Genomic DNA, 17,147 nt, shown 5'->3' on the forward strand with positions numbered 1-17,147 from the left:
CCCCCCTCGCTGGCCGATTCGGAGTCGCCGGCCGTAAAAAACGGCGAGCAGTTCATTCTGTGACCGCACCGTGCACCTGCTCCTGAGACCACACCTCTGCTCCTGAGACCACACCTCTGCTCCTGAGACCACACCTCTGCTCCTGAGACCACACCTCTGCTCCTGAGACCACACCTCTGCTCCTGAGACCACACCTCTGCTCCCGGCCAACGGTGAAAACACGGCCCGCTAATGCGGCCACGGAGCGCTTGGCTTCGCCCGCTCCGCCGCTGCATTCACGCCCGCGCGGGGCACGCCGGACGGGCACTGCCAGGGCCCCCGGCCTCCGTCGCCGCGCCCGCCGCTGGCGAGCGAGCGCCTCCTCCGCGCTCAGTCCCAGAGGGGTTTCTGCCGTACCCTCGAGCCCTACCTAGCGCCTTTAAACCGCCACAGATTCGGGGATTTCGCTGGTCCGCTAAGCAAAAACAACCCCGCCATAACGCTGAGCGCAGGAGTTTGTTAGCCTAGCTGAGGCGTCAGGCAACCTGTAATTGGCATATTTATAAACCAAAATGCAAGAGGCCACCGCGCCAGGCTACTGGCGGTGACGGCTGGACAGGAAACCGATGAATTAATGATGGGAAAAGCGGCAAAACGCCCTGCCTCCGCTCGGACCGCGCTTCGCGGTCAGCCGCATGAGACCTAGGCCAACTGACAGGTCCGTGAGGTCTTACGCCTTTCTACAGAGGCCGCAACGGAGACGGCTCCGTTCAGGGGGACGAACAACCCGAGCGGGATTAGCAGCCGAACGGACCGTGACCGGGGGGGCCGTTATTCCTGGGTTTAAAATGGCGGCGGCGGGCTGGCGTCCAGACGCCGGGCGAGCTACCCGTCGCTGCCGAGGGGCTCCAGCGGGGGCCGTGCACCTGTTTCCCCCCACAGGGTGTCGAAGCTGTTGATCTGAGCACGCTCCACTTCCTCCTCGTCCTTCTCCGGCAGATCCAGGAGGTAGGACACGATCTGGGGGGGGGGGGGGGAGAGAGAGAGACGCAGTCCGCTCACGACTCCGGACGAACCAGCCGCACACTTCAGCGACCGAGGTCACATCCTCAGAAGCTGGGATGGGTGCGGTGACTACGATGGGAAGAGTCTTTGATTGTAATTAATTGTAATTTTGACCTTTATATGTACTGTGTTTTAAATATTGCGCTGCTTTTGTACTGTGTCTGCTCCTCACAGTGATTTTCTGGAAAGTTCTGAGTGTACCGTATGACAAGAGCTACAAATAAATTATCAGCATTATCAACTCTTTACTAAAGCATAATAGGTACTTCATCATTTTTGTGAATCCTTTTGTGAAGCGCTAAGAGGGCATTTAAATTTATAACTAGTAAATATATATATATATTAATGAGTGATATATATTCAATTGGGCAACAGGAAATGGGAATATTGTGTTACCAAAATGACATTACTTAGCTTGAGTGTATCTATACAGGTTTCATATAGACAAGGACGATGCCAGGTGGTGGATGTTAAGCATAGGTTACATACCGTTATGTTAGGCTATGAACTTAAAACGTGAAATATATATATACATATATATACATAGATAGCCCATTTTTGCCTAATGCTGAGCAAAACTATGCACATTTCTCCTTTTAAGAAAACCATTGGTACTGGGCCCACTGTATTAGTGCTGAGCCGAGGAGAAACGGTAAGGGCGCATCTCTGATTGGTCAGAATCAGCAGGCAGAGAGGAGTGAGGGGAGCGAAGTGCGGCCCGTCCCGGGTCGGGCGGCAACGTGGACGCCCGAGGCCCTCACCTCGGTGAAGCCCATGCTGGCGGCGGCCACCAGGGCCTGCTGGACGGCGTGGCTCTTGCTGAAGACGCCCTGCTGCTGGCCGCCCATGGTCCAGTCGCACTGGATCAGGAACTTCACCACCTCCATGTGGCCCCTGAGGGCCGCGTGCACCAGCGCGCACTGCCCGTTCTTGTCCAGGTGGTCCACCTGGGCGCGGGGGGACGAGGACAGAGCGCAGTCAGCCTCCTCGCTCGCACGCGCGTCCCCACGCTTACGCTCCCCCTCACCCCCGTACGCGTGCGGGTATCTCCCTCATCGACAAAAAGCGCCACGTTTCCACACACTTTTGCCGCGCCATTGCTGAAACAGCTCTCCATTAGCAGGGCTGCTAACGTCAATTACAGCTCATGAGCAGCAATTCCCAGTGACCACAGGTAACCTGTCACTACTAAATAAAGACCCAGTTCTAAGAAATGACTAACAAAACAGAACACGTATCGAAGAAAAAAAAAAATTTAAGAAAAGCTCTCCTTTGAGGTAGATAATGATACTGCAGGTAAAAGAACGAAAAGACTACTTTCCCATTCCAAACTCAGATCCAAAGCGCCCTCAAGAAACTATACGCATAACGTAGCCGCAGCGTTTCAGCAACGTTGTAGGAACGCTGGTACCGTGCTGCTGAGGGACAGAGAGTGGGGAGGGGGGGGGTCACCTTGGCTCTCTTGCGGCACAGGGTGGTGACGATGTTGAGGTGGCCCGCGGCGGCGGCGTAGCCCAGGGGCGTGAGGCCGCTCTCCGAGGCGGCGTCCACCGAGGCGCCGTACTCCAGCAGCAGCGCCACGGTGTCGGCGTAGCCCAGGTGGGCGTGCACGCACAGCACCGGCGCGTTGCTCAGCACCTCCGTGCGGTAGTTCACGTTGGCCCCGCCCAACATCAGCAGCCGGCTCACCTGCGCGAGACAAAGTCGCTCTCGTCACATTGCGTTTGTTCAGCACGCGCTTTTATCCAAAGCGACGTACAGAAGTGCATATCAAGGTCATTGGAACAACTACAAAACACTTGATAAGGTACTTGATAAGGCTTGATAAGGTACAATACTCATTTTGTACAGTTATTCATAGCCAAGAACACAGTCCAGTTCACGCAGTGAAAGTTATTCTGACCTAACCTATGCCCAACCTAAGTCCAACTAGGGGGAAGTACAAGCTACAACAAGCTACAACATTAGGACGATAGTACAAAGGACGCATAACATAATTCTTGCGACGTAACTGATGAAAACAAAGGAAGTAACATTGTTATCCCTCCTCCAATAAAAATCCAAGTTTCCCCAGCAGACTGAAGCGTACCAGTTTGAGGAATACAGAAAGCGAAAGCTGGGTTTGGTCTGGTTTTAGCTGAGCAGTACCTTGATGTTAGGAGTGTAGAGGTTTCTGAGAGAGGCCAGGGCAGTGGAGAGGCCCTCTGTACTGTAGGACACCCACAGTCCCTGCAAGATGGACGAGGAAACCCCAACCTTCTTGCTTAGGCCCTACAACAGGGGGAAAGAAAAAAGAAAAGAAAAACATTAATGTTTAGGCAGCCCTGTCGTTATACTGTAGATCTTAAAAGGTCAGGTTTGACACATTCACTCGGATGTGTATAAACGATTTCTACACCATTTATTTTGCAAAACGCTATTAGCTTTTATTACAACTCTTGGGGCTGGTTCCACCAATGAAGACTCATTTATATTGTTTAACACATTTTGAGCTGATCTGGAATTTCTTGCTTGAAGGCTGTTGTTATATGTGTTGGGGAAATAACTGAAAACCTGGCTTTGTAAATTGCGCCACTAAAATTTTAAAAATAATGAGGTCCACCATTTTTAAATTTCAGTCGTGATAACAATCGACAATACGAATGAAATTATTTACATCCAATGCGAAATGAACCACACACGCAGCCATGCAGCTTCATTCTGAATAGGTCATATGCAAATACGGTGACCACATAATGAATAAGAGTACGTCACAACTCGTAAAAAGCACGGTTACGGTTGAGCTTCCGTAATGGCGGTGTGACCGCAGGTCGAGCGGGCGGAGCGCGGTCGAGCGGGGTTCACCTTGAAGATGTGCGCTTTGAGGATGTGGTGGCCCAGCTCGATGGTCTGCTGCCGGTTCAGCTTCCCCTCCTGCCGGGAGAACCAGAAGGCCAGGAGCGTGTGACCACTCCTGCGGAGGAGGGGCAAAGAGACCACGCGTGTGAGCCTCTACAGCGTTGGAAGGCAGGGCGATTCACTCCGAGCTTCACAGAACATGCAACACGTTACAAACACTGGGCGCCATGGTCAAATGTATATTTCAGTCAGCACAAAGAAGGTTGACCACTAATTGCAGCATTTACCTCAAATAACATCTCAGTTCAAAACTCTGTTTACAGTTAATTCTGACCCTTTTTTTGTTTCCAAAACCCATGGCCATCCTCATATATGCTATTACACTCATCCCATAAAAATGTTTTTTTTTTCCCCGCCCCGACAGTGGTTCCCCTGTCTGTAAACCACTGTGCTCTGCTGTAAGCCCTACCCCCCGCCCCCGGCCCCGGCCCCGCCCGCTCCCCTAACCTGGGGTCGCAGAGGAACTTGGTCTTCTCGCCCTCCTCCCTCCAGATGAGCCACTCGCGGAAGGAGGGGTGCACGAACATGCGCGTGCCGTCGCGGCGCTTGACCAGGAAGACGGCCAGGTTGTCCATGCGCTGCTGGAAGTCGTCCCAGTCCAGCGTGCCCTGCACCGCCCCGGCGTTGGCGGCCTGGTGGATCTGCTCGTCCGTCAGCGGGTGCAGCGAGGCCACGGCCACGTTGAGCAGCGGCAGGGCGCGCTCGAAGGACGACTGCGTGGGGAAGCGCATGTTGCACTGCAGCAGGTAGACCTCGGCCAGGCTCACCGGCACCACCTTGTAGCTGGAGCTCTTGAGCACCAGGTAGCCCTTCTCGATGAGGTCGAAGGTCAGCTTGAGGTACAGGTAGGAGCCCTGGCTCAGCGCCTTCAGGTGGGCGCTCAGCTTGCCGAAGGAGGCGTTGTCCATCTTGCCGTTGAGCGAGATGTTGTTCTGGATCTCGGGGCTGCTGTGGATCCGGTGCAGGATGTAGCCCTGCAGGTCCTGGTCGATGGCCTCGTTCTCTTCCAGCCGGTCCAGAGAGATTTGGTGGAAGGGGAGGGGCTTGGTAATCTCCTTTATGAGAGGAAGTGGGTAAGGGGGGGAGGGAATGAAAACAAGGGAATGGGGTCATTAGATCTAGTCTACATAAGGAGGCATGGCTCAAAGCTATTGTCAGCATGGTACACAAACAAGGAACCCAAAACCTGGCAGTGCACCAGCTACCCTGCGTAAACACCGTCCTGAGGCATGTCTAACAGTTTTAGCGTCATTAACACCAGAGAGGATTACGGGAGGCTGCATTTAATCAGTAAATATCCCGCTCCGGAATCCCCGCGGCCCCCCGCTGCTGATTGGATGTCCCTGATCGCGCGGAGCGCCGCCGTAACTGAAGCATCAGAGCGCTGTTGTTGCACGCGGCAACGGAGGGACCTCCCACCTGCAGCGTGGTCCTGACGGTCACCACCAGCTTCAGCCAGGGCGGGAACTTGCTGACGGTTTTGCTGAGGAAAGAGACGATGGTGTCCCCGTAGTCGGGCTTGTGAAACTCCGCCTCGTTGAGCCCGTCGATGAGGATGATCAGGTCTTCGTCGGTGGTGATCTTCCTCTCTGGGGAACGTCAAGTTCATGGTCAGTTCAGCCAAAATCAGCAAACAGTAGCAGGACAAGTCTTACATTATAGCACTGTATGGGAATAGGATCGGTCCTATTCAACACTGACAGTTACAATACATTATAACTACAAGTCATGTCCACTTCTAGTATGGTTGAGCTTTTTGGTGGGCAATACGGGATTTATTCTACAGGTCAAGAGAAGCTTCAACTCACAGTAAAGAATTAAATAAAATAATTAAAACTGCTCTTCCCAGACCTGAATTCTATTCTGTCACCTTAAAGGAGAAAGACAACCTGCTCGACTGTGGCCTTACATGGAAAAAAAAGAACAAGAGGAGGGATCATAGTTCCCTTATCACTATGTAAAACTAAGGTTTCAGCTGGAGTTCTATGCCCTATGAGGGGGAGATTTAGAACCAGGGCTACTGCCCGCTCAGTCAGCGAGGAGAGTCGGAGAGGAGGAACCTTTGTAGAGGGTGTCCAGGGGCTCCAGCACGCCCCTCCTGAAGGAGGCCAGGGGGTCCTGCACGCAGGAGCGCAGACTGAGCGTGCTCTGCAGGTGGGGCTCCCTCAGCAGCAGCTCCCGGTAGGCCAGCAGCTGGGGCGAGCGGCACAGCAGCGCCGCCACGTTGTGCACGAACTCCGCACCAGGCGTGTAGCGTATCCGCTGGCAGTAGTGTCACCACCTGGGCCAACACGCAGTAAGACGTCGGTAAGAACTTCACTGGGGCAGAACAACCAGGGATAAAACAACCAGGGCGTAAAAACTACTAACACAGGAGCTAAACAACAGGAGCTAAAACTAACCAGAGAGCTAAAACTAACCAGGAGCTAAAACTAACCAGGGAGCTAAAACCAACCAGGGAGCTAAAACCAACCAGGGAGCTAAAACTAACCAGAGAGCTAAAACTAACCAGGGAGCTAAAACCAACCAGGGAGCTAAAACTAACCAGGGAGCTAAAACCAACCAGGGAGCTAAAACCAACCAGGGAGCTAAAACCAACCAGGGAGCTAAAACTAACCAGGGAGCTAAAACTAACCAGGGAGCTAAAACTAACCAGGAGCTAAAACAACCAGAGAGCTAAACACCAGGGAGCTAAAACTAACAGGAGCTAAAACACCAAGCTAACAACCAGGAGCTAAAACTAACCAGGAGCTAAAACCAACCAGGAAGCTAAAACCAACCAGAGAGCTACAACTAACCAGAGAGCTACAACTAACCAGAGAGCTAAAAGTAACCAGGGAGCTAAAACCAACCAGGGAGCTAAAACTAACCAGGAGCTCAGACTAAACCAACCAGGAGCTAAAACCAACCAGGAGCTAAACTAACCAGGAGCTAAACTAACCAGGAGCTAAACAACCAGGAGCTAAACAACCAGGGAGCTAAAACCAACCAGGGAGCTAAAACTAACCAGGGAGCTAAAACTAACCAGGGAGCTAAAACCAACCAGGGAGCTAAAACTAACCAGGAGCTAAAACTAACCAGGGAGCTAAAACTAACCAGGGAGCTAAAACTAACCAGGAGCTAAAACTAACCAGGAGCTAAAACTAACCAGGAGCTAAACAACCAGGAGCTAAACAACCAGGAGCTAAAACTAACCAGGAGCTAAAACTAACCAAGTAAACGGAGCTAAAACTAACCAGGGAGCTAAACTAACCAGGAGCTAAAACTAACCAGGGAGCTAAAACAACCAGGAGCTAAAACTAACCAAGGCTAAAACTACAGGGAGCTAAAACTAACCAGAGAGCTAAAATAACCAGGGAGCTAAAATAACCAGGAGCTAAAACTAACCAAGAGCTAAAACTAACCAGGGAGCTAAAACTAACCAGGGAGCTAAAACCAACCAGGGAGCTAAAACAACCAGGGAGCTAAAACCAACCAGGAAGCTAAAACTAACCAGGGAGCAAAAACAGGAGCTAAAACACCAGGCTAAACCACAGGGAGCTAAACAACTAGAACTAACCAGGGAGGCAAAACCAACCAGGGAGCTAAAACCAACCAGGGAGCTAAAACTAACCATGGACCTACATACGCCCTAATGGAGATTAAATACACCACAATATACTGTACATACGTACACTGTCTGGAAAATATGATAAAATATAAATACATTTCACAACAGTTTATTTTAATAGAATATACTGCAGTCCGAAAGCAGCAAACTTTTGTATATTTTCCAATGTTGAAGTGTTGTAATATGAGCAAAATTTGCACTATTTGAAAATGTTTTATTTTAATATATTTCAAGTTAAATTCCATTCATTGTCAGTAGAAGTTCGCAGATTACGGTCTCCTTTCATTTAACTACTTACCATAGTTCAACGTTTAAGGGCAAATTGGAGCAATAATGAACGAACGACAACGGTTAACAAGTGAGGTTGGAACCCCACAGTGTTTACAGTCTAAGTGTATTATGCCTATGCTGTAAAGATAAATATTCTAAATGTACTCAGGCAGGAGGTGGTGTGCACCACAGGAATAAAGCAAAGAGGCCAGATAAAGGACTGGCAGGCCAATTAGGAATTACCAACAGGTGGCAAAGTCACTGAGACAGAAAGAACTCAGCAGCTGATGCCACAGTTCAATGCCACAGATTCAGAAAGAGGGGAATGTATGGACTCATAATAGAATGCTAATTCTGTATTCCAAGGGACAAAGAACTTAAACAAAGAGAGCGAGGGAAATAGAAGGGAACTGAGCTCAATTATTAATGCGCAGAGTTAACAAGATCTAATAGCTTGGCTGGAAATTGCTTTCTGTGGGTATAAATATTTCATCAAGCTGGCGGGGAGAAGTTGTTTTTCTTTTTTAAATACATCTGCATAATGCAATGGGGAGGAGTGGGGGGTGCGGGCGGGGGCGGGGTGCGGTTAGAGTGACGGCCGCTGTGGGCGGAGCTGTGACAGAGAGAGGCAGTCTGTGATGTTGTCATGACGTGGGCCCTGCTCCTAAGACTCCACACTGGATAAGGGGAATATGTGTGTGTGGAAACAGCCTGGGGAGTTCTGGAAAGACCAGTGTGTAAGAAGGGGAGCAGGGAGGGGCATAATTAGGCATTAGAGTAAGTGTAAGGAAAGGCATAGGGAGATATTATAGCATAAAGGGTGTATGGAGGCAGAAAAGGATGTTAAGTGAGGAGGATGTAGGGAGCGCACAGGGAGACAGAATAAGGAGGGGTGTATGGAGGTATTAGAGTATCAGACTAAGGAGGATTTAGGGAAGTATTAAGAGTATCAGAGTAATGGGGTTATAGGGGGGCATTAGAGTATCAGAGTAATTAGGGTGTAGGGGGGTATCAGAGTAATGAGGGTGTATGGAGGTATTGGAGTATCAGAGTAATGGGGCTTTTGGGAGGTATTAGAGTATTAGAGTAATGGGGGTGCAGGGAGGCATTAGAGTATCAGAGTAATGGGGGTGCAGGGAGGTATTAGAGTATCAGAGTAATGGGGGTGTAGGGAGGTATTAGAGTATCAGAGTAATGGGGGTGCAGGGAGGTATCAGAGTATCAGAGTAATGAGGGTACAGGGAGGTATTAGAGTATGTACACAGGGGCACAGAGGGGTAACAGTATGTATGGATTTAGGGAATGACGTCACACCTGGGCTGCCAGCCGCCTCATGGCCTCCTCTTGGCGCCGCCTCATCTCGGGGGTCCCAGGGCAGCTGCCCCCGCCCAGGGTGCCGTGGGAGGGCTGGGATTGGCTGAGGGGCAAGCCCTCTCCATCTGAGGGGCACACACAGGTGGGCGAGTCACCTCACGTGATCCGCCTGGTTCCACCTGGCCTTCTGCTCAACGCTTTAAAACAACTCCCAGTTTGACACCCTGCAATGCGCGAACGCCTCACTTAGAGCACACCGAAACAACCGAGAGCATGTTTATTTAAACGTGCATTCAACGCCCTTTTCACTTTCCGTGTTCTTTGAGGTGAAAAACGCTTTGAACATAATGCAGGGAAAGCACTTTGTGAAGTTTAACGTCAGAATTATTATTAATGCACAGCAATTTGCGGTTGTCAACTTTGATAAAAGTGATCAAATTTTCAAAGACAGGCGCAAATTAATCTCTCCATCCGCCAAAATACAAACGATTCGGTTCTCTCATCCCGGTAATTACCAAATATCTGTCTTCATTTTGGTCATCTTCCACCACACATTCATGCTTTTCTTTTTTCTTATGTATTTATTTTATTTATTGGCAGATCCAGATTTATTTTACTGTGCAGATCCAATTCCCACCCTAGTTTGTAATGTCCACTTATCTGCAACCTAAGCCATGTTCATGTGCGAACCCCACTGTCGCCGGCTGCTGCCTTTCACACCGCTGACTACAGCCCAGCTCACACAGAGTGGAGTCAGAGGAAGACCTTTCCGTACGCACAGGCTGCCTATGACAGGGAACATGCGGTTCACAGGCGTCTGATAGACCAGCGGGGGGCGCCGGAGAGCGATGAAACACAGACCCCAAACCGAATGAACCCTCCCATGCCCTGGGGTACACAATCCCCAATTGCGAGTCGCCCTGTGGAGCTACCGAACACAGACAGCACTGGCACAGTCAATCAATCAATCAATCCGAGACTACGCGGCTCACGCATGCACCACAGTGTGGAGCCTTAACCGAATGAGTCACCCAGCAGTCACAGTCAATTCAATCGGAGCGTTCGCTCAGCATAGGAGAAAATGCCACTGTCCCCAGACGCACATACCTGACATTTAAGAATGCAACACAGAGCTGTCAAGGTACACATGACACAGCAACACAGCACAGAACCCCCCCCCCCCCCCACCCCCCCGAACCCGCGGACGCAGGCCTACGTTTGGGCGAGGCGTGCGGGCTGTCCGAGGCGATCTGCCGCATGCGGGTGCCGTGGCAGCTGAGCGCCACCAGGCGGGAGACGATGGCGGTCTTGCCGTAGCCGATGTTGCCCACCACCACCACGCCGCGGTTGGAGCCGGAGTCGTCCGCGCTCAGCCGGGCGTCCACCTCCTGGAAGAGCCAGTCGCGGCCGGTGAACACCGAGTCCATGGTGATGCTGGGCACCTCGAAGAGCAGCGGCTTGAGCGCGATGTCGGGAGGCCGGTAGGGGGCGAAGCGCACTGGGGGGGGGGGCGCACAGGGGAGAGAAGGGGGTCAGGCCCTCACGCACAGGCGCACACACACGCTCCTTTCATGTCCTCTCTAACCCCACAGGAGACTCTGTGACATCACAGCTCGCAAACTTTGATGTGAATACCCACAGTCAGACCTCATTAAGGTAATGAGAACAGAGAAGGATAGAGCTATCGTCGCTATTTCCGATCGGTTAAAAAAAACAAAACTTAACGGCCCTTTGATGTTAGTCCTAGACCAAACCAACTATTCTGTTAATTGGAACAGCGGGAAAAAAAAATATAAAGAAGTTAAAAAGAAAAATAAAAACCCAGATGAAATGCAACGTACTTAAAATATTTATCTTACCTAGAACATTAAAAATACAAGTTTTTATCACGTTCACGGATGGAACAGAAGTAGTACATTGCAGAATGACGCACTTAACTACTATGGTACACATTCTGCAAAATATGTATTGAGTATATGAGTGGCAACTCTGATATTTTTCAACATATATGTGAAAACATATGCAAAACATACACATTTTTTTCTTACACCTTTTTTTATGTTCAAATGTCAGCACAAAGAATACTCACGGATATGACTAGTTATGAGCAACAGAATACATTTAAATGCACATGCTGTAACGTCAGTTACAGTGACAGATATAACAAGACAACTGTTATGAACGTCAGCGGCTCCACCAAAACTATTTTTATTGCCGTCATCATTCATATTAGAAATATGAACGATACCGCTCGCGTGTTTTAGCGTTACTAATCATGACATTCTTTTCCATGAAAATACCGATCCCGTGATGGCGTCCTGAAAATGAAACATTCGCCATTTAAAACTAGGACAATAAACGGACTAAACAAATATAGCACCTTTCCCTCGGGACGTATGCTGCGCGTCTTGATAAATGTGCTATTTTAATATGCATATTTGGAAACTAAAGGGTAATGCAATCACTTTGGCCTGCCTCTTCTGCTTGGAGCTGCATTGCGGTGACTGATAAGGGAGTGCGTGTAAATCTTCCTAACAGATTGATGTCTCCGAGGTTGAGAAGTCGGATAATTTTTGAAAGCGTTCGCCGGTTATTTACGCCCAAGCTGCCTGTTTTTTTCCCACTGCGCTGGTTTTGCCCCCTATTCTCCAGCAGGGGGAGCTAATCGTCAAATGAAACCACCTGCAGATTAAGCTAGACAACTTCTCCACGTCTAGAATGCGGCACAGACTACGCTGCCGTGCACTTCCAACAGGATGAAATTTGCACACGGTCTTGATGAACTAATAGATGTTGATTAAGATTGTAGGTGATCGTATGTGACGCTATGCGATCAAATGGGAGGTTAAATGTGAAAACGATCGATTATTATAATGGTGAATTACAAATTTACTATAATGCACCCATGCAGGGAGGTGGGGGGGGGGGGGGGGGGGGAGGGGGAGGCAGGTGGAAGCGCTGGGAGTTTAGGAGTCGAGTAAAAGAAAAGCAACTTACGTGACTGCGATTGCCAGGCATGGGTGTTAGTGGAAGCTGAGACAGACAGAATACATAAGCGAGAGAAAAGAGACAGCGTGAAACGGACAGAGAGAGAGGCGGAGAGAGGGAGATGGGAGGGTGGCGGTGTGTCATCTTGGCGGCGGGGCGTGGGGGGGGGTGGGGGGGTTAGGCGGCAGCAGCGGACTGGGTGGGGTAGGGTTATTTTACAGTGACCGAACACCGTATCAGTCCAGGGACCAATAATGGAACTTGGGTTTCAGGCCTTTTCCTGGACAATGAGACCCGGACTTCAGAGTACACACATTGGCCTTCAAGCGATAACACAAGTCTGAATTTAGCTATAAAAAACAGATCAATTTGTCTGCTACTGAACAACCCTAGCTAAACGACACTAAAGGTAGCATTGATTGTGTCACAGACAGTTTAAAAGTTTTGCGGAAAAATGGGTTCAATAGCTGGTGTGTGTGTATGTGTATGCATACAGGCACAAGTGTGTGTGTGTGTGTGTGCCTGCATGAATGTGTGTGTGTATTTGCATACGTATGCCTGTGTGTATAAAAGGTGTGTTTTCGAGAGTGTGTGTATGTCTTTCTGTGCGTGTATATGTGTGAGTGCGAATATGTGTGTGTGTGTGTGTGTGTCTGTGTGCACTTGTGTGTATGTGTACGTCTGCGTATGTGTTTGAGTGTGTGTGGTGTGGTGTCTGGTGTGTGTGTGTGTACGTGTACGTCTGCGTATGTGTTTGAGTGTGTGTGTGGTGTGGTGTCTGGTGTGTGTGTGTGTCTAGGTGAGCGTTGCAGAGAGACTGTGCTTATGCAGCAGAGGCTGTTTTGATGCAGACAGTCACAGAGGTAATGAGCCACTTGATGCGTGTGTGTGCGTGTGCATGTGTGTGTGCGCGTGCATGTGTGTATGTGCCCGTGTGTGTGTGTGCGTGCTCATGTGTGTGTGTTTGAGTGTGTGTGTGGTGTGGTGTCTGGTGTGTGTGTGTGTGTCTAGGTGAGTATTACAGAGAGACTGTGCTTATGCAGCAGAGGCTGTTGTGATGCAGGCAGTCACAGAGGTAATGAGCCACTCGATGCGTGTGTGTGTGTGTGTGTGTGTGTGTGTGTATGTCTGTGTGTGTGTGTGTGTCTAGGTGAGTATTACAGAGAGACTGTGCTTATGCAGCAGAGGCTGTTGTGATGCAGGTAGTCACAGAGGTAATGAGCCACTCGATGCGTGTGTGTGTGTGTGTGTGTGTGTGTGTGTGTGTATGTCTGTGTGTGTGTGTGTGTCTAGGTGAGTATTACAGAGAGACTGTGCTTATGCAGCAGAGGCTGTTGTGATGCAGGCAGTCACAGAGGCAATGAGCCACTCGATGTGTGTGTGTGCGTGTGCATGTGTGTGTGTGCGTGCATGTGTGTATGTGCCCGTGTGTGTGTGTGTGTGTGCGTGCGCATGTGTATGTGTTTGAGTGTGTGTGTGGTGTGGTGTCTGGTGTGTGTGTGTGTGTCTAGGTGAGTATTACAGAGAGACCGTGCTTATGCAGCAGAGGCTGTTGTGATGCAGGCAGTCACAGAGGTAGTGAGCCACTCGATGCGTGTGTGTGTGTGTGTGTGTGTGTGTGTATGTCTGCGTGTGTGTGTGTGCGTGTCTGGTGTGTGTGTGTGTGTATGTGTGTGTGTGTGTGTGTGTGTCCAGGTGAGTATTACAGAGAGGCTGTGCTTATGCAGCAGAGGCTGTTGTGATGCAGGCAGTCACAGAGGTAATGAGCCACTCGATGCGTGTGTGTGTGTGTGTGTGTGTGTGTGTGTGTGTGTGTGTGTCTAGGTGAGTATTACAGAGAGACTGTGCTTATGCAGCAGAGGCTGTTGTGATGCAGGCAGTCACAGAGGTAATGAGCCACTCAATGTGCTGCATTTCCTGTGTGTAAAAAGTGCTGCCGCAAGCGCCCCTGTCCTAGCAGCCGGTAATAAGGAAATCAGGCAAAGCGCGGAGCCCTTTCCCCCGTAAGCACGTCTGCGGCACACAGAGGCTGCGCTATCGTACAGTACGGGCCCGGGCACAATGCGCTCAGCCGCTTACCCGCGCGGAACAGAGACGGATGCACCGCGCTAACTGCAGCTAACCGCGCGTTAATGCAAGGGAGCGTTCATCCACTCCATCATCCACGTTACACAACCACACACACACACACACACACACACACCCACACACACGCACACACACGCACACACACAGTGCACACACACACACACACACACACACACACACGCACACACACGCACACACACAAACAGGACAAGCCGGAGGACGAACGCGTCCCATTTTAAGCCGCCGGATGAGAATCAGAGACCCGCGACAGCCTGGAAAGCGCCGTCCCCCGAACGCCTCCAAACAGCCGCCGACGAGCGGCCATCTCACGGCGACTCCGCCACCGCGGCGCTGCGCGCTGACGTCACACGCCGGGCTCTGAGCATCTCCGCTCGGCCTGTCTGTTTCCTTTCCCGAGGAACAGCAGCCAGGACCGGGAAGGTGCCGCTAAGCACCTCCCAGCTGGCACGCAGCAGGGGCTCGGTGGAAAGCTACCGAGCCGCCGGGGCCGGGGCTGCCGCTGCTGGTCGCCGTGGCGTGGCGTGGCGTGAGAGGGGCTCTGGCGTTAGCCGGCTGCCTGGCTGGGCCTTTGAATCATTTAGCGGGTGTTGTATGGTGCGGCAGCGTAGCACAGTGGGTAAGGAACTGGGCCTTGTAACCACAAGGTCATAGGTTCGATTCCTGGGTAGGACACTGCCGTTGTACGCTTGAGCAAGGCACTTAACCTGAATCGCTTCAGCATATATCCAGCTGTATAAATGGATACAATGTAAAATCCTATGTAAAAAAAAAAAAAAAAAAAGTTGTGTAAGTCACCCTGGATAAGAGCGTCTGCTAAATGCCTGTAATATAATGTAATGTAATGTATGACTGTAGGTCCGCGCCGATGCACTCCGAGCATGGGCGCGGCCCAGACGCTAAGGGCATGGCTCAGCAGAGGTCCTGTGCCACACGTCGGCGCTGTGTCTGCAAGTAGCAAGCAGACACAGACCAGGGTCCTGCATTTTCTCACCAGACCGTATGAAGCAAAGCTTCTTTTAAAGGTCAGGAGATCTCCTGATCTTTTTTTCACAGACGTGATTAAAGAAAAGCCGCCTTTTGGTCATGTGCCTTCTGGTCAGCGTTCACTCGAGTGATGCTGTGACCTTTAAAAATAAAGACTGTTAGCGTGTCAGCGTTGTGCTTTCTGGCCTCTGTAGAACACTGGAGGGAAGATGCAGGAAACTCTCCCTGCCGGCTAAGCTAAGCTAGCAGCAGCAGAGACTGGCTACAGGCATGTGTGCGTGGTCGGTGTGTGTAATGTGTGTGTTGTGTGGTGTGAGCATATGGCAGTGTGTGTGTAATGTGTTGATGTTGCGCTGCGTGTGTTGTGTGTGTTCGTGTGTGTGTGCGTGCGTGTGTGTATGTGTTGGGCTGCACGTGGGGACGTGGACAGGCTGCTGGTAAGCGTGTGCGAGGACACGCATTGCGCTCCAGCGCGTAAATTTGTTTTTAACGGGCCTGGCGCGTTTTTGTTGCTGCGGTAACAGCGGGGGCTCTGCGGCGCGGCGGGCCGGCCCGGGCCGAGGAGGCTCTCGCTGCGAGCGCGCCGCGCTACGCTACGCTACGCACGCAGCAGCAGCACACTCTCAGACGCGCTGATAGCAAAACACCCCATTAGGCATGAAATTAGCAGGAGCGAAGCGACAGGGACTGACTGCGGGAGAAATGTTCATTTCCTGACGATGAGAACTTCGTTTGGCAGACTGGACTAAACCACCAGGGAGCAGACGGGGGGGGAGGGGTGCTAGACCGCGCCATGGAAGAGGGAATGACAGCAGTTATGGACCGCCCGATACATTTGAGGTCACCCAGTATTGCTGACTCATACACAACTGCTTGAGTGTACAACACACACACACACACTTGAAAACTGCTCTTGGCAACTAGGATTCTTGCAAAGGCAGGGGCGCTGGCTCTGAGGGGCGGAGTCTGCTGCGATTGGCCGGTTCCTCACCTCTCAGGTCCTGCCCGGGGCGCCCCGCCCCCACGGACTGTCGGGGCATCCTCAGGGAGGTGCGCAGCGGGGTGTGCCTCTGCTCGTCCAGGTAGGCCAGGTCCTCCAGGTGAGCTGAACTGGTGGCTGCAGGACGGAGAGAGAGAGAGAGAGAGACATCAAGAGGAAACAGTGCACACAGATGAACCCCAGCCCGGTTTTACTCAGGCTGAAACCACCATGGCCGCAGTGTGTTTAAAGTGTGTTAACAGCCCTGGACATGGGAGCTCTGGGACCCCTATCCACCTGAGTCACGGCAGCGCTTCGGAGACAGTGAGTGACATACTGCCGACCAATCACAAGCTCTGCTGGGTGGGGCGTAAGACTCCCTCTGCACCTCCTGCTCTCCCCTCCCTGCCCAACAGACATGGACCGCCCAACCCCCAACCCCTCGCCCATGGAGAGGCGGGCCCCGCGCGGGGCTGCCGATGCAGCCGCGTGCCACTCGCGCGCCTGGGTTAGTTAGCTCCAGAGACTAATCCCGTTAGCGAGCGCTCGGAGCTCCAGGTAATGCTGTTAGCGCTCGTTAGCGCGGCTCAGCCTCTCAGGCGGCGCTCGGTGCCATTTGGCTCGCAACGAGATTAGAGGCAGGGATGCGGCCGCTGAGCGGATGCTGCCTTTTCAGTCGAGCAAAAAAAAAAGAACAAAAAAAAGAAATACAATACAAAAAAATGAGTCATTACCAGGCAAGAAATGAAGCAGAGAGAGGTGGCGCCCTCGCGACGACCCGACGCGAAAAGCTTCCCGGGGAGCAAGGAAGGTCAGCTCTTTCTCCACAGCTGTACTGACCCACTGACCGCTGCGCGCGTGTCACAAAAGCAAAAGCGACTGGTAAAGCCGCGGACGGCCTCCGCACCCCCACACACGACTCCGGATGGTGCAAACTGTCAAACCCCCTGG

The 17,147-nt window shown here is 51.5% G+C and overlaps 1 protein-coding gene across 1 annotated transcript in view; it reads right to left on the reverse strand.

The window, feature by feature from the left end:
- The window catches only part of LOC135248550 (protein TANC2-like), a 124,576-nt gene that overhangs the window by 16,999 nt on the left and 90,430 nt on the right, over positions 1–17,147 (reverse strand). Inside the window, exons 8-18 of the mRNA XM_064323328.1 lie at positions 16,209–16,334; positions 10,353–10,634; positions 9,137–9,261; positions 6,003–6,204; positions 5,362–5,531; positions 4,390–4,997; positions 3,889–3,997; positions 3,193–3,315; positions 2,497–2,733; positions 1,806–1,991; positions 906–999 (exon numbers count right to left, since the gene is read on the reverse strand). Coding sequence (XP_064179398.1) covers positions 906–999; positions 1,806–1,991; positions 2,497–2,733; positions 3,193–3,315; positions 3,889–3,997; positions 4,390–4,997; positions 5,362–5,531; positions 6,003–6,204; positions 9,137–9,261; positions 10,353–10,634; positions 16,209–16,334 — 2,262 coding nt within the window. The remainder of the gene's footprint in view (positions 1–905; positions 1,000–1,805; positions 1,992–2,496; positions 2,734–3,192; positions 3,316–3,888; positions 3,998–4,389; positions 4,998–5,361; positions 5,532–6,002; positions 6,205–9,136; positions 9,262–10,352; positions 10,635–16,208; positions 16,335–17,147) is intronic.

This window comes from Anguilla rostrata, chromosome 2 (genome assembly GCF_018555375.3).
Source record: "Anguilla rostrata isolate EN2019 chromosome 2, ASM1855537v3, whole genome shotgun sequence".
NCBI classification, from domain to species: domain Eukaryota; kingdom Metazoa; phylum Chordata; class Actinopteri; order Anguilliformes; family Anguillidae; genus Anguilla; species Anguilla rostrata.